The 21,720-nt window shown below is 39.8% G+C and overlaps 1 protein-coding gene across 2 annotated transcripts; it reads right to left on the reverse strand.

Annotated features, from left to right (window-relative positions):
• Positions 1-259: 259 nt before the first annotated feature.
• On the reverse strand, positions 260-20,689 carry tefa (TEF transcription factor, PAR bZIP family member a). 2 transcript variants are annotated; one of them, XM_080454637.1, is made up of 5 exons: positions 20,409-20,689; positions 4,938-5,321; positions 3,516-3,739; positions 3,184-3,395; positions 260-2,486 (listed from the first exon to the last, which is right to left on the reverse strand). In XM_080454637.1, exons 1-5 carry the CDS (start codon positions 20,494-20,496, stop codon positions 2,462-2,464), a joined length of 933 nt encoding a protein of 310 aa, XP_080310763.1. In that variant the 5' UTR covers positions 20,497-20,689; the 3' UTR covers positions 260-2,461. The 2 variants fall into 2 exon arrangements, with proteins under 2 accessions (XP_080310763.1, XP_080310762.1); XM_080454636.1 differs by lacking the exon at positions 20,409-20,689 and adding an exon at positions 8,367-8,695.
• Positions 20,690-21,720: the final 1,031 nt, after the last annotated feature.

Consider the following 21,720-nt stretch of genomic DNA (forward strand, 5'->3'; position numbering starts at 1 on the left):
CACTTCTTTCACATTAGTTTTCACAAGTAAATACCTTTCCCTGAAAAAACATGAAGAGGTGAGAGCTTTGGTTAAATATTCCCTTACTTTTATGGCTTAACAGTAAATGTTGAATACTTGAATATTTTTTTATATAAACAAATATTACAATACAAGGGGATGGAAGCACCACAGCAACATAGCGTAATGCCTTTTCCTCACCTTTCAGTCTGATATTAAAATTATAAATATCCATGGATCATTGTAAAAGTTTTAAAAAAAAGTACAGATAAGTGCAAATCCCAGAAAACCTAGGGACAAAAGCTTGACTTTAGCTTGTGATATGTTCCTAATTTGTTTGTTTCCCCCTGTAAATCTGTAGACTGCATTCATATGGCTGAGGAGTAAGTAGAAGACTGTAGACACAACTAAGGGATGCTTGTTCATGACAGGTAAACAGACCCTGGTCCAAGAGACTTCATGAGACTTCCTGGTTTGTCTAAGGTCAAAATAAAACATAACCCTGCAACCCACATTTCCCACAGCTGTGTGTGAGGGCACTTAAATTTGAGCCCTAAGGTTCATTTGCCCCTCAAATTATTAGCGGTACAGGAGTTAATCCACTATGGCAGATCACACAAGTTTCCCGAGGAGCTAGGTGAGCTAAGTAGTAGTACACAAGAGAAGTTGTGTGATTTTAGGTGTTTGGTAGAGATTGTGTTCTGTGAGTAAAAAACTAAACATTCTAAAACCCCAAAACACAGTTATTACAGCCTATATGCACGAACCTGGGTTCACAATGCTATTTTTATTGTGTGTGTGTATATATATATATATATATCTGTAAAATAATGAAACAAGTATAGAAAATATAGTTCTATTTACATGCGTCAATGTACTCTACACAGTATGACATTTCCGAAGCATTGTTGGCATTAAAATAATAGACACGTCAATGAGACAAATCACAAGAGAATCTGACTTATCACCACGAACAAGAATGAAATGCTATAGGATAAAGCCTAATATTAGGCTTAACAATAGTGAGATGAAGACTCAAAGAAAAGAAACCATTAAGTACAAATCTGTGCTACTGTTGGAGTAGAGTACACATTTTCTCTTTAAAGGTAGGGTAAGTGATTTTCATTGGTTAAAGTAAGTGTTAAATAGCTCTATATTCTGAGAGTACTCATTGCTATAGAGTGTTTGATCAGTATCACTCTCCAGCTCTAGAGTTTTTATTAAACAGAAAATGCATTTTCAGGTCGGGATACCAATTGTATCCAATAAGGATAGAGAACTCAGTCAGGATACAGATTAAACAAGTGAAATTGGAAGTGATGACACAAAGTATTGAACAGACAAAATTGGAACTGGAACACTATAAAAATGAAGCTGATAAATGGGTACTTTCTCGTGATTGGCTGAGATTTTGTCACCTACCTGAAAATGTATTTTCTGTTTGTTAAGAGAGACAGGGAGACAGACCCCTGTTGCTGGACAAACACTCTGTAGCAATGATTACTATCAGAATATAGTGCTTTAACCTTTTAACAAAAAAACGTTTAGTTTCAACCAAATATATCACTTATCCTAACTTTTAAAAAGAAATATCCTATGAAGTTGAAATGACCGGCATCGTCAGTCATCCAAATCTTACTGGACATAAGAAAGAAGTAAATTTGCCATGTAACAATATACAATGTGAAAAATATAAGCGTGGTTTTCAAAACTTATTTAAAATAGTGGAAAGGAGTTGAAGCAAACTTAAATAGTCTGCATTGCTATAATGTCTTTTATCCAAAGCGCTTTGAAAGGTGCGTTACATTCACCCATTCACACACTGACGGCAGAGGCAGCCATGCAAGGCACCACTGCTCATCGGGAACAGTGAGGGGTTCAGTGTCTTGCTCAAGGACACTTGAACACAAATTCAGGAGGAGCTGGGGTTAGACCCTTAATTATTGCAAATTAAAGTTGCAATCAACATTGTTGCTTTTTCAAAGCTATTATGACATCTTTTCTTGGTTACTGAATTTGTTACCTGAAGAATAGTCACCCTCACCCCCCACCCCCAGAAAAACACAAAAAGAACCCACCCATCCATGCCTCTCCACACCAAGTCACATCCCAAATCCTCCCGATTATCTAATTTGGCAAAATGGTGTACAAAACTGAGCTGAACACACCATAAATGCGGTGCACTGAAGAAGCTCTTGGAAGTCCATCAACACACTCACACCACACAAATGTATGGTCTTTTAAAAAACAAAACCAGTGAAATAAAAATAGAAATATTTTTCAAAAGACAAAATCCTATAGCATGCCATTTGTTTATACATGAAAATGTCATGTAAATCTTCACACACCCTTCCTCTTCATCCTCATCTCCATCTGGTCATGCACCAGTCTAGCTGCATGATTCATTTATTCACTTGCCATTTCCCCCAACAGAAAAATAAATGAATAAATCAGTGATAGTCTAGGAGTCTTCCTCTTGCGGCGCACTTGAAAGAGAAGAGAAACAGGGAGGTGAATCACACAGGAAACAGGAAGGAAGTTCAACATGAGGTTAAGGGAAGAGAGGTTAATGCCATATTCATTTTCATACACTGTTAACAAACTGTGATGCCTTTCTGCTGTGTGAGCCTGAGTAAGTTTTTGAAATACTACTACTTGAATGTGAGACTACATGATTCCAAAGAGACAATTTGTATTTTGTCTTCATGTCTGAATGGTTGACAGTTTAACAACTTCTCCCTCCACTTTCTTACCCCCTCGTCTCTTTCTCAGCTCTTTGTCCAATTCCCTGCATACCACAGTTGAGTAACATCTTTTCAGTGGAACAGGAGAAAATGTAATCTATGAGGCACTACTTTGACCACTATAAACTGGTTTATGAAAACAATGACACAGCAAATCCCTGACCTGATTTTCTTTCTTTTTTTAATGACTGATGCAATCTTGTGTGCAAAATGGCAATACTTCTCAACTCCACGTCTAGGCACCCATTGTACTGCTAGTTTTTATTCTAGCCATCTAGGGACTAATTTAAACCTTGGAAACTAGTGTGGAACGCAGCTAACATGTTTGCCTAAACTTTCCTGGTTCCCAAGGACTCGATACAAGAAGTATGGCAATAGGGGCAGGCCAGTTGCTATGTGTTTATGTGCACATATAATTGTTGTTAACACAGTCCCTTACAGTTGTCCGAACTTGGATTCATAGCGGGATACGACATTCTTGGAGCGGCCACATTCCTTCCGGAGCTCAGACACTTCTGTCCGCAGTGCCACGTTTTCGCGCTCAAGGAACGCGGCGCGGACAGTAATCTGGTTTTCCTTTAGCCGGCGAGCATCACGAGAACGCTTTGCCGCAACGTTGTTCTTCTTCCTCCGCTGCCAGTACTTATCATCCTGAGATGAGAAAAGTTTTTTTTAATTTAATTTTAATATTATAAGAACAATATGAATATTAAAGAATAATGTTGCACCTGATGCAGTGTCCGGATTGAGAAACTCTCTCTCTAAGCTTACCTTCTGTTCCTCGGGCACTAACACCTTCTTTGCTTTCTTGATCATTGGCTGAGGCTTGAGCTCCTCATCTGTGAACTTGTGCTTGCGTGGATTGAACAGTTCGCCTCCAGGCACACTGGACAACACCAGGTCAGTGGGGTCGGGCTCAAAGTTGACGTCCACCTCGACTTCCTCATCCTCGGTAGGCTCTGGGGTCATCCTGTTCTCGTCTGTGGTCTCGTCGTCTGTGTGAAGGATGGTGAGAAAGATCATTTAACCCATTAAGATTAACTGCCAGAATTATTTTCATATTTTTTTAGCCAGTGCCAGAGTTTTTCATTGGAAAAAAAAAAGTACTCAGGAGCCGAAATACAGACTTTTTAAGTTTTAAGTTAACAAGGAAGTGGATAGGAGTCTAGATCTTCAACTAATCATATCTCCTTGGTCTTTGGGTGAATTTTTTTTCTTCACTTCACGTAGATCTACGCGATTGGCACGTGGCGGCTTTAAATCGGTTCGCGTAGATCTACGTGATTGGCAGTCAATGTGTTAAGACCTGAGGCTGATTCTGCCTTCTATTAGTTTGCACACTTTCAAGATTTTTCAAAAATGTTCAAAAATAGCACAAAGTGACATTCTATGAGCTTGGGTATAAGGAATTGTACAACATAAACAAACAAGACTACTTCATCGGACATAGTAGATATAGCTTGTTTGTTCATAGGTGCATGCAAAACACTGAACTCCTGCCATCGCTACCCAGTTAGACCAGTTTCAATTTTTTCCCTCCCACTTCCCAACTTCCACACACAGCACATTCTAGTGTTGTATGACTTTCAAAATACACACTAACAGGCATTTCAAAGCATGCCATGTATGTATAGCCTAGGCCCTCAAGAGTTTAAATGCTACATGTGACAGAGTGACTCCAACAGGTGGAGAAAGGGTGCTCAACAGGTCAAAAACATGCTGCTGCTTCTGTCATTCTATGCAAAAATGTCAACTGAAGTATTCAGTGTACAGCAGTTAATACAAAATGCTCCAGCTTATAAAAATGTACATTAAAAAAGGTGACAACAAAGCTGTATGTCTATAAAGTGCTATGTAGTACCACCTTAATGTAATCTACAGAATACTTCAGTAAATATCTTTGTCGGAGGAACCTCAATTTTTCATTATTGCCTGTAACTGAACTTCAAGAATAACTCAAACTGTAATATTATAAATAAATAAAAGTTCTGTGTCAATAATGAAAAAACACTAAACATTTGCATTTGATGACTGGACATACACAGATTGCTGGTTGCTTGTAACAATAATAATCCTACACTGTCAGCTTTAAGATAGCTTGAGGGGACAAAAATCCAGAAATCCAACCTTACATGCCTCCCTTCCTCTCTCCACACTTTCCTCGCTTCCTTCCATCTTTCCCTGCTCACTCACCTGAACCGATGTCTGAGCTCATGACAACTTCCTCTTCACAATGGTCCAGCTCCAGTATGGGCAGCAGGCCCACTTGGGCGGCTGGGGTCTTGGCAACCACAGGGGCCTTGGCGGTCACAGGGCCCTTCGTTGCCTGGGCGGCACGAGCAACCACTGTGACTTTTGTCTTGCTACTCTTTGGCGAGTCTTCATCCAGGGAGGGGGCGATTCCATTCTCAATCAGGAACTCCTCCAGGTCCATGTATTCCAGGTGGAAGTTCTCACCATCGTAAGGGATGGTCTTGTCCCAGATGGCCGGGGTCAGGGCGGCCGAAGGCCCCATCCCACTCCCTCCTCCACCAAGGTCAACATTGTCTTCAAGGGCAAGCTTTTCTTTGTCCGTCTCTGGAAGACAACAGTACACACAACAGTGTATGTCAGCAAAGTAGTAAATACAGTATATGCACACAAGCATGAAGCAGACACACACATTTTCACACATCAACATGCACAATATGTATACACGCAGACAGGACACACACTCAAGAGTTGATTCGATGCTTCCGGAGGAGTGAGCAACTAGGTGGAAGAATGACTTTTTATTTTCGTGAAAAGAGTAATGTGAGATGATGAGTAAGGAGCAGAAGGCAGTCTAATTTAACTATGGAGGTCAATGGAACAATTGATCAGAAAAAGGTCCACTGAAAATGCCCCAAATGCAGACGAGTGACAAAGTAAAGGAAAATCCAACATAAAATATGTTAAAGGTATCATGACATTCATTTTCACTTTTTTTATTTTCAATGTTTTATTTGGGGTTTTATGACCTCAATTACACCCAAAAAACCTGAACTTAGAACATTCAGTGGATTTTCTGTGGTCTGGGGTTTTCTGAATAATTAGGCTGAAAAGTAATCTGAGCTTGGCCCTTCGACAGTGAGGTCACAGTCGATTAATCCCGCCCACTCTCCTCCTCGCCCCTCCCCTCCCCTATCGGGGCGGAGCAGAGGCGATGATTGACAGGCAAAGTCCCTCACCAGCGACACCCGCAGGCAAAGATTTCTTTTTTCATTGCAGTTGAAAAGGCTTTAGAAATGTGAGAGAAAAACACCTGCCATGGATCACTGGAATGGAATTTTCACTTAAAACTTTTTATACACTTTTGAAGGACCAGGACAAAGACTTTGAATGTGGTGTAAAAGTGAATGTCATTAAACCTTTAAGACGTTGGGCCATTATGAGCGACCAGAACAGCTCCAATACACCTTCATTTAGATTCTACAAGTCTCTTGAACTCTACTGGAGGGATGGAACACCATTCTAACAAAGACTGTTCCCCATTTAGTTTTTTAACGTACAAAATATCCCATAGATGTTTTCAATTGGGTTCTGGTTCTTCTTGTGTCTTTAGACCTGCAGCTCTGTTGAGACGAGCCAGAACGTCTCCTTGTTCAGGTCAATCAAACTACATTTGGTTAAGATCTGGTGATTGCGAAGGCCAGCCTATGATTCACGTCATGTTCATACTCATCAAACCATTGCATTCAGTGACCCCTAGTGTCCTGTGCATGGGGTCATTGACATCCTGGGAGAGACCACTCCACCCAGAATAGAAGTGTTTCATCATGGGATGAAGGTGAGCACTCTGAATATCTTTGTATTGATGCTCCAGATTTAAAGTGACTCTTCCCTCTACAAGTAGACCCAAACCATGACAGGAAAATGCCCCCACACCATAACAGAGCCACTGGACCCCCTCACTGTAGGGATCAAACATTCAGGCCCAATTGTGCAGAATATGATTAAGGACTCGGTAGTACCTACGGCTTTTGAAGCACTTAACTCTTAAATGTGTATTTTTCTTTGAAGGGGTTTATACACTGCAACCCTAGGATAAATCCATTTCTGTTTTTTTGGTATGCTTTTTACCCCTTTTTCTCCACAATTAGGTAGTTTTGCCAATAAATCCCTTTCTATGTAGCTGTGGATGGACTGTTCTTGCTGACACAGTGGGATCCCGTCCTGCATTGACATTCTCAGTCACATGAGGAAGAGATGCTCTTGTTTTTCCTTACACATTGCACTAATGCATGAGCGTCACAGTCATTGAATGTACAATTTCGACCATAATTCTCAACCCTATAATGTCCCTATTTATTAATATCTTTCCCATAAATTAAAAAGCAGTTGTCACTTTAGTCACTGTTCCTATTGGAACTCAAACAAGCTGAGTAGTCTTTGTGACCTCCTTTGAGATCCTGCCATCCCTGCCACAATAATGAACCCTCTTTCATAGTCACCCTGGACCCACTCAGCATTTTTATATAGGCTATGCCACAAATAGGATGTTAATTGCTTAATTGTATCATGCAGTCCACCTGTATGAAATCATCTGCATTGTTTTCCACTCACTTATTCAGATTTTCCTTTCATATCTCCTAAATCCATGTAAACCATGTAAATCCCTGTAAACGGTTTGCTTGGCTCCTACTTGTAACTTGCATGTGTGTAGTACATTTCCTCACTAGATTTGTCTTTTCCTTTTTCATATATTTCCTATCTAATATTTCATATCAACCATCCACTTCTTTTTATTCATTTTATGACAAGGCAAAACAAGCATTTGTACAGTACACATTAATAAACCGATGAAAATCTCCTTTTTAAATTACTTAAAGCTCACTCTTTTATTTATCCCCAGTGTCTCAATGTCAAATATCCCAGTTACAATTGACCCCTGAAGACAATGTTTCTAGGTCAGGGGTCTTCAACAGGGGGTCAGGGACCCCTAGGGGGTCCTCAGAGCTACTATAGGGGGTCCACCAAATCTTTGTGTTTTTTACATTAACCACTTGAACCCTAGCATCCCTATTATAAGGGGAACATTAGCGGGAAATAGCAGATCTAAAAGCTCTGCAAGGCATTGTGAGCTTGTAGATCGGCTATTTTCTATTCAGTTATTTATTTGTGTCAGAGTATGCTATGTCTTCTTATTATCCACAATAAGAACTGGCTGGCACACAATGTTCTATTTATGCTTGTTACTTTACCATCAAGCAGTACATGTAAGTTTATCAAGCAATACAAGAATCTGTATGATGGAATTTTTGTAGGGGGGGAAAGGAGCAAATCAAGTACTAAGGTTTTAGTCATTAAATGTCTGAAATGAACAAGAAAACATGAATTTAACACTCATGATAGTCAATGAAGCTATAGTATCTATGAAAAAGTTTAATCTGCAACACAATTGTAAACAATGTAGTGGGGGTCCCTGCTTCATCTCTCTCTAGTCTCAGCTAAGGGGTCCTTGGCCTGAAAAACGTTGAAGACCCCTGTTCTAGGCTGTGGTCCCAACAACGTGCGCACAATAAGCAGTTTCGGGATTTTTCGGCTCAACTCGTTCAAACACGAACTCTTGCTCCACACACGACACGAACCTACTGGACTTACCGTCGTCGCCCTCGAGTAAATTCGGCGGTGGTGTTTCCATGATTTTCTTAAAAACCAAAGGGAGTGACCCATTCAACCCCGTGGTCGTTTCAAGTGTGATGGTTAATGGCTCCAGCTTAGACATCCTTGCTCCTTTAGTTTTATATAATTATTATTAACAAGCAAATGTCCATAAAATGATTCTGTTCGCTCAATAACAAGTGGATCAGCCGATTACCAAATATATGCCCCCACACTGAAGCTGTCGTTGATCTGAAATAAGCGCAATAAGTGCTGAACGGTAAGAACAGTGTTCAAGACATCACAGAACAGTGCAGTGAATGCATGGCCCGATTGTACAATAATTCCGTGGTCAATAGAAGCCGCGCCTCTCCTGCTGTTGATAGGCGAGCTTTGCGTCAAACATCATGAATATTAACCACAGACTTAGCCCTGAAACATGACGGTCATGGATTAACTTCAACCTGGTGTTAGCACTTTCTCCATGTACGGGCCCGTACATCTACATAAACGCTCAAATTTCAAATATAAAGTACTTACCCCATGGCTACGGATGTTACAATTATGTACGGGCTCGCAGAAGTACCCGTATCATCCTTATTGTTCAATAAAAATGATTTTAATCCGATCGGTGGCCATTTTCTCCGTATTTTCGTATATGCTTTCAACTACGCGACCCTATCGATTGGGAGGTGTATTGCACTCTGTCTCTGATAGATTATAACTCTATGAAAAAATGACCACCAATTGGATTAAAATGCTTTTTATTAAACAACACGGAAGATACATGTACTTTTGTGCACTCGTGCATAATTGTAACATCTGTGGCCATGGGGTACGCACTTTATATTTGAAATTTGAACGTTTATGTAGATGTACGGGCCATAAATAGAGAAAGCGCAAACACCAGGTTGAAGTTCATCCATGACGGTCGCGACGTGACAGACGACCGTCGTGTATCCATGGCTACCACAGACCGTAACAAAAAATAAAATAAAATAAAAATATATTAACGTTCTAATGAAACAGCCTGCTGTTGACAGGCAGCTGTTGGGGTCAAGCGTAATGAATATCAACATTGTAAATGAATCAGCCTGCCATTGGTTTGGGGTCGAACAAAATGAATATTAATGTTCTTCATCACGTAAAGGAGGTGTGGCACAATATAGACAAACCCGCGCTGAGACAAACCAATGCAATGGGCAGTGGTGGAAAAAGTACTCATATGTTTTACTTAAGTAAAAGTATCAATTTTCAAATGGCCGAAATGCATATAGGGCTGAAGTGGGTCTGGGTCATGTATGTTTTGTAATAATAATAAAAATCTACAAAGTAACTAGACTAGTGTGTGAGTAAAAAAAAATGCCTCTGAGATGTAGTGGAGTAGATATTGGAAATTGTCAATACTCAAGTAAAGTAAAAGTACCTCAAAAGTGTAATTAAGTACAGTACTTGAGTAAACTTACTTTACACCACTGGAAATAATATGTTCTGAAATTAATAAATGAGAGAAAATGTCTCAGAGGAACGACGTTATTTAAAAAAAAAACTACTAAGAAGTAATGGAATTAAGTCCCTATCACAGCTGTGCAGCCTTCCTTTATCCGTTTCGGATTCAGTTGTTTTAGTAAAGAATGACAAACAAGACGTGTTCCAGCGCTTAAAAAAACAAACAAAACAGGCAATAAACTATTATTGCCAGTTTCTTTTTTTCCCTTTTTTTTAACACTTTGGCGCCTCATTAACAATTTGACTCGGCCTATAAATATTGTTCTTGTACGTTCGCTGTCGTATGTATCTATCTCCAACCAACTATATGCCTCCATGGGGTCCACTAGCATCAGCACATTGCTCTCTCACGTTGGAAAACATGTGCCGTCATATGTTACATGTCGCCAGTGGCCAGCCAATAGAACTGCCAGGTTCCATGATATTCATGTGCAGGGAAATGAGGGTGCTGCTGCATTAAGGAGGAGAAACTGGCGTACGTGTGAAACGTCAGAATCAGATATGAGACAGACATGACATCGCATCCATATACTCGTATTCTTATTATGATACATAATAACGTACTGTTTTATTTCATCATACATCCTTATGATCCAATGAAAATGGGTCCATAAAGCAGTAGCCTACAGTACATGTTGTCCCTTTTGCCCTCCAGTCACTTGTATGTCTGATTTTATTCTGTAATGTAAAGCACTTTGTAAAATTGTTAAGTGGTATACCAATATAATGTAATATTATTATATTTATGTACATTTTAGTGTGGAAGAAATCCAGAGGGAGCCCTTATTCATTGTGTCAGGGTATGTTATGTCTTCTTATTATCCACAATAAGAACTGGTACACAATGTTCTATTTATGCTTGTTACTTTAACTTTACCATCAAGCAGTACATTTTAGTTTATCAAGCAATACAAGAATCTATATGATGGAATACCAAGGGTGAGCGAGAAAATTGCAGCCAGGAGAATGAGACTAGGACGTCCCACATTAACGTATGTTAAAGTGTTTTTGTGAGCTTGTAGATCTGCTATTTTCGGCTAATGTTCCCCTTCGAATAGAGATGCTAGGGCTCAAGTGGTTAATGTAAAAAACACTTAGATTTGGCGGACCCCCTATAGTAGCTCAGAGGACTACCTAGAGGTCCCGGACCCCTGTTGAAGACCCCTGACCTAGAAACATTGTGGTCAATTATAACTGGGATATTTGACATTGACACAACACTGGGGATAAATAAAAGAGTAAGCTTTAAGAAATTTAAAAAGGAGATTTTCATCAGTTTATTAATGTGTACTGAATGCTTGTTTTGCCTTGTCATAAAATGAATAAAAAGAAGTGGATGGTTGATATGAATGTACTCAAGAAAGATGTAGGAGCGCAAAGCACCAACAAGCTGGCCAGATGTATGGAGAACCGGGATGACTGGAAGCGATGGAGGGCTCGTCTGAGGAAGAATGGTAGTGTTTTGGCCACCAGTTGCACTAAGGAGTCAAGGACGTGGTCATTTTGAAGTCATTAGAGCATAATGGCCTTGGCCTATAAAACATGTAACATGTAAATATTAAAGTAGGCCAACTAATCTACTATGATAAGCCTTGTGTCTAGTGAGTTATGGTTAAACTTGCATGTGCTGCATTATGTTGGTGCAATAATATTACGTAAAGTGTGCATCACTCAATCCTAATCCTACAGCCCATAGTGATGGCAAGAGGCGGCTTTGTATAGAGGTGGGTGTATGTTCTCGCCAGTGAGAACCAAATACATACGTCTCGTGATAATCTGTTTTCACCAAAACAGTGTAGCCTGAGCAGGCCACTCCTGTCTTCAAGGTCAACTGCCAGTGGAAGATCAAAGATGGATGGAAGGAATGTGTTGTAGTCTACACTAAAGAAAGCATGTCACTGAAACACTTGCCATCACATTGCTCCAGTAAACAGACAAGAACCCACTAATTAATGTGTCTCTTGAGTTACTATTAATGATACATACCCAGAGACAATCACTATTAACAATCTACCCCTGTAAACTAAATTCTTACCGACAAATGTTTACTAACTTTGTCTCAAGACAAGAGGTTGTTTATTATTACTGTATAACATGATTGATATTGTGTGCGCGTGTGTGAGAGAGAGAGAGAGAGAGAGAGAGAGAGAGAGAGAGAGAGAGAGAGAGAGAGAGAGAGAGAGACAGTGTGGTGGAGATATATGCATAGCCTATATGGATTGGTTACCTGTTCCGAGTATATTCTGAGCACACAGAATTCCAGCCACTTCATTGGCTGCACTAGTCTCCAATCTTGTCACAGCAGAGGAGAGGGGATGAATTATTGATTCTATACTGTAAAGAAGCCCTGGCTTATATCATATATAGGGCAGCATGCACTCAACACAGCCATGACACAGACAAGTGAGCACAGGTCATTTACACCCAAAAGAAAAAACGCCCTTGAGATCATGTGCATACACTATGTATAGCTGGTGAGAAAGACAGCCTCTCAGACAATGTAACTGGCTGTAACTTACACCTCACCCCAGTCCCCCTATAGCTTTTATGAGGTCAAGTGTCAGAAAGACCTTAAAGGGATATTTCACTCATTTTATCGTCTACTCAGGCTTTTGGGGAGCACCCCGGACAGTTTTTAAGTTACTTGATTCAGTATTTAGATATTTGATATTCATTTGATCAAATAAATGAAAAAAACACGGCCCCCTCACGTATTAGGAGGGCAGGATGAGTCACCAGAACCAAGGACGGGTGTTCTTGATGAATCTAACATGTTAAAAATGGAGTTTGAAGTTGCAATGGGTTTGTATAGGAAGGGGGCGTGTCTGATAAAATGAATATCAAAACCTAAATACTGAATCAAGCAACTTAAAAATCACACCCAGTGTGAGTAAGCGGTGCCTACTCTGTTTGATCAGTGTGTGCTGTTATTCAGTTGGTACAAATCTATTTGATGTGTGGGCACTGGCATTCAGACTGGTATTGAGGCAGTACTAAAAGAGTATTTGTCTTTTATCGACTTTTAAGTATTTTTACTCATTTTAACCATGTTTAAGTATTTTTACTCATTTGAAGTACTACTGAGTATTTTTACTCAATTTAAGTACTCTTAAGTATTGTTACTCAATGTATTTACTTGAAAGTATTTTTAATCACTTTATTAACTTTAAAGTATTTTTTACTAATTTTTACAACTTTTAAGTATTTTTACTCTTCTTATAAACTTTTAAGTATTTTTTACTGTTTTTATCAACTTTTAAGTATTTTTACAATTTTTTTCAACTTATAAGTATTTTTACTCAATGTGAGTACTTTTAAGTATTTTCACTCAAGGTATTTACTTTTAAATATTTGTACTCACTTTATTTACTTTTACTAATTTTTACTCACATTGTAGATCGGTCGTTTTAGTGTGTGTGTGTGTGTGTGTGTGTGTGTGTGTGTGTGTGTGTGTGTGTGTGTGTGCGTGTGTGTGTGTGTGTGTGTGTGTGTGTGTCTTTAAGTGGCGCACGTGTTGCAAAGGTGCGCCTCGCAAGACCACATGTTCTGTGTGTGTGTGTGCGTGTGCGTGTGCGTGTGCGTGTGCGTGTGCGTGTGCGTGTGCGTGTGCGTGTGTGTGTGTGTGTGTGTGTGTGTGTACATGTCTTGAAGTGGCGCATGTCCGCAAACATACGGACAGACGGACGGACGGACTGGCACCGCTAAAAACTGTCTGGGGTGCTCACAAAAGCCTGAGTAGACGATAAAATGACCCAAAAATGTTTTTAAAGTAAAATATCCCTTAAACCTATTTGGACCTTGCATTTTCTCTCTAGCACATAGAATTCTGCATTCACTATGATGGTGGGGCCCGGGGTATTAAATATCACAATCATTGTTATCCCTTCAGAACATGTTTTGTTCTATGTCTGGGTCCTAACCTGCTGGTTGAGAAACACTTTATTAAACGGAACATCCACTCAAATTGTTTCAACAGGATCCAGTATTTATTGCAGGATATTGACAGAATATAGCAACTTAATATAGCAACTTAATTGTCTAGCATTGCAGTTGTGACATATTATTATTACTCAGTAAAATCCTTAGTGTCCATTTGGGTCCATCTTTACACTTTCAGAGTTATACTAATACTGATGATTGTATTGTGTATTATTATGTTATTTTGCCATGATTGTGTAGCATAATCTCAGGATAAAGCGATTGAATAGTCCCACAAAGCAAAGTTAACCAGTCTCAGTCACCCAAATATTTGGCTTGCATGAATAAAAGTGAAACCCAAATGGGATCGCCTGCGTCACTACTAGCATGCCACTTCTCTGGCAATACAAATATGGCTGCATGTCTGAGGACAGGACCACTGTCAGCATGACACAGCAGTTTTCACTCACGTGTGTGTGTGTGTGTGTGTGTGTGTGTGTGTGTGTGTGTGTGTGTGTGTGTGTGTGTGTGTGTGTGAGTGTGTGTGAGTGTGTGTGTGTGTGTGTGTGTGTGTCCCATTGCTTGACTATAACACTGTCCAGTCAGTGGGTTCACACAGGGTTCATATGAAGGACTGAATACTCCTCAGTATGTTGGTTAGTCAAACAACTCATGGGAATTGTGCCATGGTCACCATTAGGTCAAAGAGAGATGGATTGGTAAAGACATTTGGGAACAATTTACAAAAACAAACACTGTGGTACAGATTTCCTCTTGAAACCAGGCCCTGTTATTTCAACTATAGAACAAAATTGGAAAGTTACAATGTAAATAACATACATTTTTGTCCACATTCAACCACCTGCACACTTTCTTTGACACATTTAAAATATTTTTTTCTATTTTTGAACAATTATTTGGGTTATTCTTCATTTTGCCACCAATTTTGTCATTGCCAGACAGTTCCCCGTATGTGTACTGTGGTCCCTGTCGTGGCCAACTCCCACTTGTAGGCCTGTGGAGGGTGTGGACAACCACATGCCTCCCCTGATACACATGGAGTCACCTGACAGCGAGACGTTTTACCGGGAGAGTGTAACACACACAGAGGTTCACACTTCCTTTATCTAAATGTATCATACTCAGTTCCCCTCCCCATTGATCAGATGCCCCCACCAACCAGTAGGTGTCACCCATGAACACTTGCGTTCTGGAGGCACTGCTGCCAGAGAGCTAACCGAGCCTCTGCAAGTGGTCTTGTGGGCACATTTTACAAATAGCAGATCTACAAGCTCACAACACATTGTGAGCTTGAAGATATGCTATTTTAGCTATTTTTGGAAAATCTTTGCCTGTAATGACATTCTCAAACAAGGTTGAAAGTGGTATGTCTGTGGGTTTTATAAATATTTAAACAATAAAAACTAATAGATTAATTCATTTGAATCCATCGAAACAAAGGTTATTTACTCAATGTATTCAAAAGTCATGGTTTTGGATACATAAGGATTCCACCCAACAGCAACAATATAGAAATATACTATATTCTCATTTTGATCACTACTGACAAGCCTCCTGCAGAGCCATGCTGTAAAAATGTCCAAAAATGATGTTTGGCAAGTGTAATGTGAAAATAGGATGCTCATGCTAGCAGGGCAAATAATCAATTTTATGCTAGGAAGCTTGTGTGTTACCAGCTCAGTGGCATTGTGGTTAGAGTGTCTGCCCTGAGATTGGGAGGTCAGGGCTCAATCTCCGGCCGAGTCATACCAAAGACTATAAAACAAATAGGTACCCTGCTTGGGACTCGGCATCAAGGGTTGGAATCAGTTGGATTGGGAAAAGACCCTGCGACATACTAACATTATGTCCAGGCTACACTTGGATATCAAGCTGCTTCACGCTAAGGAAACAGAAGACAGGCTCCTGACCTATGGGCCACATAGCTCGGGAACCATTTGTTTTCCACAATAAAAACTGGTATCATCAAGCAGTATTCTTTAGTTTAAATTGAAATAGAATCTCACAGCTTCTCTTTATCTACACATGCAACATTTTTGCCCTTAAAGGTCACATTTTTGCCCTTAAAGGCCACCTTCCTGATCTGTATGTTAATTGTCAGTCATCTTTTCATAAGCAGAACCTGGCCATGCTATTGCAAAAATGTACATGCTTTTTATTAACTCATTAAGCATGTATGATGCAGTGCCATTGTCAGAGAGGTATAATTGTGGTCTGGAAGTTATAGAAAATTCTCTCTGCAAACCAAGCCATCCATATATTACTGGTCCATCTGATATCGTCTTTGATTGAGCTATTATTATTATTATGTTAAGCCTTTAGATCTCTCTACCTTGTTAAGTGCCTTGACATGCTCCCACAATACAGGCACTTGTAGCATGCTGTCATGAAACTGATGCTACACGTGATGTAGGTACAAAGTCATGATTAGGCCTATATGACAAAATGTATCTGTAAGCTCTATAAAATCTTGTAGCCTACAGCACCGCTCTAAGGTTAACAACAGTGCCCAAATTTAAGTTTACTTTATCATAGGAAGAAGCACATGACATGAAGCATGTCAGACTGACACAGAAGGCAAACAGACAACAGTGCCATCTAGTGATGAGATAAAACATTGAATGTCTGCAGTTCTTCCAAGTTCCTCCATGACTCAAAATCCAAATAGTGGAAGTGGTGGAAGAAGTACTCAGCTTTGTAGTAAAAGTAGCCATACCACAATATAAAAAAAATACTCTCTTACAAGTAATAGTCTTCTATTCTATTTAAGTACTCAATAAAAAACGTTCACTTTTTTCCCCCAAAAAAGCACGAGCAAACGTGTGCAATGCAACGCTGTAAGCTTGTGAAGTTGCTAATTTCAAATAACTTACCCTAAGTATAAAATGGCATAATTGGATAATGTACATACTGTTTTGTAATACAAATCTATATCTGCAAAGTAACTAGTAGCTAAAGCTGTCAAATAATTGTAGTGGATTAAAAAGTACAATATTTGCCTCTGAGATAGTGGAGTAGAAAGTATCAAAAAATGTAAATACTCAAGTAAAGTAAAACTACCTCAAAATTGTACTTAAGTACAGTACTTGAGTAAATGTACTTAGTTACTTTCCACCACTGCTCTGAGAACATCATGTCAATATTTAAAGGTAAAAGAGTGGCCTGCAATAAATTGTGTGGTGTCATCTGATTCTACAGTATATTGAGTGCAGTGTTTGTTTTTATGCACTTTAGTTTATGCTTTCCAACAGTTTGGAAAAGTTTTCAGTACCCCGAACAAAACAAGTGGGTACGCTTTTTCCTGTGGCCACCATGCTTGCGCATCAGTAGCCTACTCATTCCTATAATGCACATAGATAGATAATTGCCAGGTGTACTTTGGAAAAATCATTCTTAATGAGACCCTTTCACAATGAGGTCTGTGGATTATCATGAATATCCTGGTCTGGTCATGATATATGAAAGAGAAGTTGCGGTTGAGTTTTTCCAAATGTAAATTTTGGCACTCACACGCACTCACTCACGCACTCACGCACTCACTCACTCACTCACTCACTCACTCACTCACTCACTCACACACTCACACACTCACACACTCACACACACACACACACACACACACACACACACACACACACACACACACACACACACACACACACAGTATAAAGGCCTATATAACTTAAAGGTCCCATGACATGGCCCGGGCCTATATAACTTAAAGCTGCAATGTATAAAAAGTTTTAACCAATATGTATGGTAGTAGAATGTGATATAACTAGTAGACTACAGTGGTTGGAGGTGGTCTCCCTACTCTTCCAATCAGTGGAATCAGTTGAGAAATGTAGACCCTGGACTGGACTGACTGGACTGGTTGACAATTATTAGTCTGTTCATACGTGCAATAGCTCCCGTCTCCCATGGCCAGGCGGGGACGGCCTCTGAGACGAGGTTTGAATCTCACGTAGGACATAAAAGTTACATAATCAGCTTAGGCTTGTCTAGAGCTTTTAGTGCTTTTCAAGCTTTTTTGTGCCAAGGACCCCAAAATTGATATGTACTTGGTCACGGACCCCTATCTGAAAAGGTTTTGTGCCAGGGACGCCCAGAAGAGAAGATTTATGTTATATATATATATATATATATATATATATATATATATATATATATATATATATATATATATATATATATATATATATATATATATATTCAAAAATGTCCAAACATTTTCAATATTTTTCAAAAATCTTAAAAATAGCAGATGTGAGCTTGTAGATCTGCTATTTTGAATAGCCAACGTATAAATGGATAGTGTTTCAAATTGATTGTGATGTTATGTTAACTACTTTTGCTGGGGACCCCCTGGAAACCCCCCCCAAGACCCCTTGGGGGTCCCCACTCCATGGACCCCACTATTGAGAACCAATGGTCTCTAGAACACATAATTTACCAATCGCACGCCAAGTCAACCATTAGGTGTCAACCAGAGCCGGCGCTAGCTGACAACGGTGGGGGCAGAAGCGTAGCGGCCGTTGGGCCACTCGGCCCAGTCAATGGAACACTTGCCCAACCTAGCTGCTGAATGACGAGGGCAAGAAAAAGTGTGCTCCTCCAACAACAATAGATACATTGGCTGCCCCATTCGCACCTTTTACCAAGCTCCAAAAGCTGCCGACTCGTGCCGAGTCTCAACAGCGTGAATGAATGACCCCGGCTGGATGCATATCAATGGTCCATTGTGTGACCTGTTAAATAATGTAGTCTGTAGGTAGGCAAAGGCTACTGTCAGATGTTCTGAAGCAATCCAAAAGAGAATGGATAATGGTCCTGGATTCATGAATTAAATTACAGAAGTGACGTGACTTTCGACTAGCTGTTGAGTCTGTGTGTGTGTGTGTTGCTACAAGTGACAAAGTCACAAGTTGACACGGAACCAGTAGATTATCAACACAGTATTATGGTGCTAAAGGCTGGGATAGTGTGTTGTTACTGTTGTTTTATGGTCGTTTGAATTGAATGGTAGTTTATATTTGGGAATCAACAGGACCACCGTGACATGGCGACACCTGTCAATCTCAAAGACACCTGATTTAATATTTTGAGGAAATTGAAGGCAAAAATAGAATTAATTAATCCCTGCATTGTGTCAAACTTGACCTGTGATTTAAGCCCAAAATACAAAATTATAAATTTCATTTATTTTTTCCCCCCTACCTCATAGCTGACTTATGCATTCATATCGATGTAAACAGTTTTTAAAATATTATTTTGGGGGTTAGGGTTAGGGTTTTGTCTTTCAATGTAGCTCGTTCTCAATGTAAAAATTCACTCATTACATTTCATATAATGAAAACCATGGAGAATGATGTTATCTAGCTATAATAGACTAATATTAGAACACACTTCCAAAAATAAAACACTTGTTTTAGTTTTTTAACTTTAATTGTATTAAAAATAGGGTCAAAATTGAAGTCATTTATTTTTCATGAACCCAAACTTTTTTTTACTCCTAATAGCAAATGCAAATTGAGGACAAGTTTCTCTCACTCTCAAACATGTAAACATTGATTATTGACAATTTGGGGGGAATTGAACCACACTTCTCTGGGTCATATTTGACCCTTAACACCACAGATGTCCCTTTTTTTATATAGAGAGCATCAGAATTAACTAAAATGGTGTAATGAATTTTGTCGCGTTAAAATAGCTGTTTCTGAGGATATCATGAAGCCTTGTTCCAATAAAGAAATGTAAAGGCTACATTTGACCTATTTAAACTTGAAAACGGGTCGAAATTGACCCCAACACAATGAAAGGGTTAATTTAAAAAAAAAGAATGGTGCTGCGCTTAGCACGTGCATGTGGCCCACACAGTATCGGCCAGGCCCATCCAGCACTTCAATCCTAGCTACACCACTGGATTGGGGGGGGGGGGGGGGTATTTTATAATTATTAATTTTTAAGCAGCTGAAGTCCTTGTCTGTCTGTCCATCGGTCCCTCCTCCTGGTACACACAACACAACTGAACACTTTAACGCTGAGGAAGGCTGGACGCCGAAACGCTATTAATTAAAAGGTTAAAAAAAAATGTATAAATAATTTTGACTAAGGGGACGTTTTGGTCCGGTTGAGGGGGCGTCACCCCCCTCACAGCACCCCCGTGTCGCCCCCCGTGTCGCCGGCCGTCAACTCAACAATTCACGTTTCAGAATGAACTGGAAAATTGTAATATTATAGTTTATCAGAGAAGTATTTTTCTAAATAAAGGTTCCTAGGATGAAACAATTCCACCTTTTCAATGAGTCAACCACACACTGCAATGCTGTCGAGTGACTCGAATCACCACAGCCAGGCTCTGGTATTTGGGTTTATACTGGAGGTTATATAACACTCTCTCTCACGCTGTTAGTAGACCAGCTGACTATTACTGAAGCTGCCATACAAATTGGGTAAGTTGACACAATTAAAAACGGCAATCAAATATGAGATACAGCATTATTATGTTAGATTCTCATCTAAGCCATCATACAGTTTGCAACACACATTGACAGCAGTTCTTTCTGTTCTTTGCCGTCTTTCACAGATTCTTACCGTTGTCATCGAGGGCAGGAACAGAAAACGGATACTCAAGGAGAGACTTGAAAATCTCAGGAATCTCTGAAATAATCTCTGAAGTCATCTTTCAGGACTTTTAAAGCTCACAGGTTGTTCCAGCTGATCACCTACAGTATAATGGCCATTTACCGACCAATGCTGAAAGACGTACAGTACCTTTCCAGCAGCCGATCAGCGTTCACTTATTATTACTGTTACTGTCTATTTTGACAGATTGACATGCAGGCACACGATGCTAGAATAGTGAAACTTTTATTTTTTTTGACGCTCCCCAAGGGTTGAGCTGTACAAAACAAGTTATTTAATTCACCACGCCCCCCTTTCACGCATTGGTTTGTGCAGGCTCAACCCTTGGTAACCCTTGGTAACCAGCACATGTATGTGGGCCTATTATTAGGTAACCAACCAGTTGCTACCATGCAACCAACCAATCATGCGAGTCTTGAGCATGATTACCTAAAGAGACAGCATGTGGTCGAACACGTTAGCAGACTGGAGGGAGAAGTACTCTTTTTTTACTTTAGTAAAAGTACCAATACCACAATATAGAAATACTGTTACAAGTGAAAGTTCTCACATTTTACTTGAGATCTAGTGGAGTAGAAGTATAAAGTATCAAAACATTGAAATACTCCAGTAACGTAAAAATACCTCAAAAGTGTACTTAAGTACAATACTTGAGTAAAGTTACTTTCCACCACTGCTGAAGGCTATGTAGAGCAGTGGTTCTCAAACCTTTTCATGTCAAGGACCCCCAAATTAATAGGCTATGTATTTGGACTCTCATCTGAAAATATTTTGTGCCAGGGACCCCCCACCAAATTTCAGTTTTTTTATTTGGCAAGCTCACAGCTATTTTCAAATAGGCGATGTATAGAGTTAAAGTGGGTAAACTGATTTTGATTCTTTATTAACCCATTTTGATGGGGACCCCTGGAACCCCCTCCAGAACCACTGGGGGTCCCCAGACCCCACTTTGAGAACCACTGCGAGAATGCAAATCATGGCTACCTGTTGCTTCTAGTTGGCAATCACAATCACAGTTCATCTCTACACGACGCATCTAATAGTATGGAACTCAGGTGTACAGTATGGTCTTTAGATGGTCTTATAGAAGACTTATTTCTGTAGCCTACATTAGAACCATATACTCAACCCATCTAATGAGAACATTTAACCAGTTCAGGTCTTTCACAGAAGGTTAATTTTGGGGTACAGTTCAAACCCAAGTGTCAAGGGGGTGTCTGGTTACGGCATGGGTTTCCGAGGCTAGGTTACAGGTGATGCA

Source organism: Gymnoscopelus braueri (assembly GCF_963280865.1).
Source record: "Gymnoscopelus braueri genome assembly, chromosome: 17".
In the NCBI taxonomy this organism is placed as follows: domain Eukaryota; kingdom Metazoa; phylum Chordata; class Actinopteri; order Myctophiformes; family Myctophidae; genus Gymnoscopelus; species Gymnoscopelus braueri.

Bases quoted from the DNA above. Each gene is read 5' to 3' on its own strand.
- tefa (XM_080454636.1), bottom strand. From the start codon at position 8,490: ATGTCTAAGCTGGAGCCATTAACCATCACACTTGAAACGACCACGGGG. The intron at 3,740-4,937 runs GTGAGTGAGCAG...TCCTTCACACAG, and splicing joins GAGCTCAGACATCGGTTCAG to ACGACGAGACCACAGACGAG. The intron at 3,396-3,515 runs GTAAGCTTAGAG...TTCTCATCTCAG, and splicing joins TAGTGCCCGAGGAACAGAAG to GATGATAAGTACTGGCAGCG.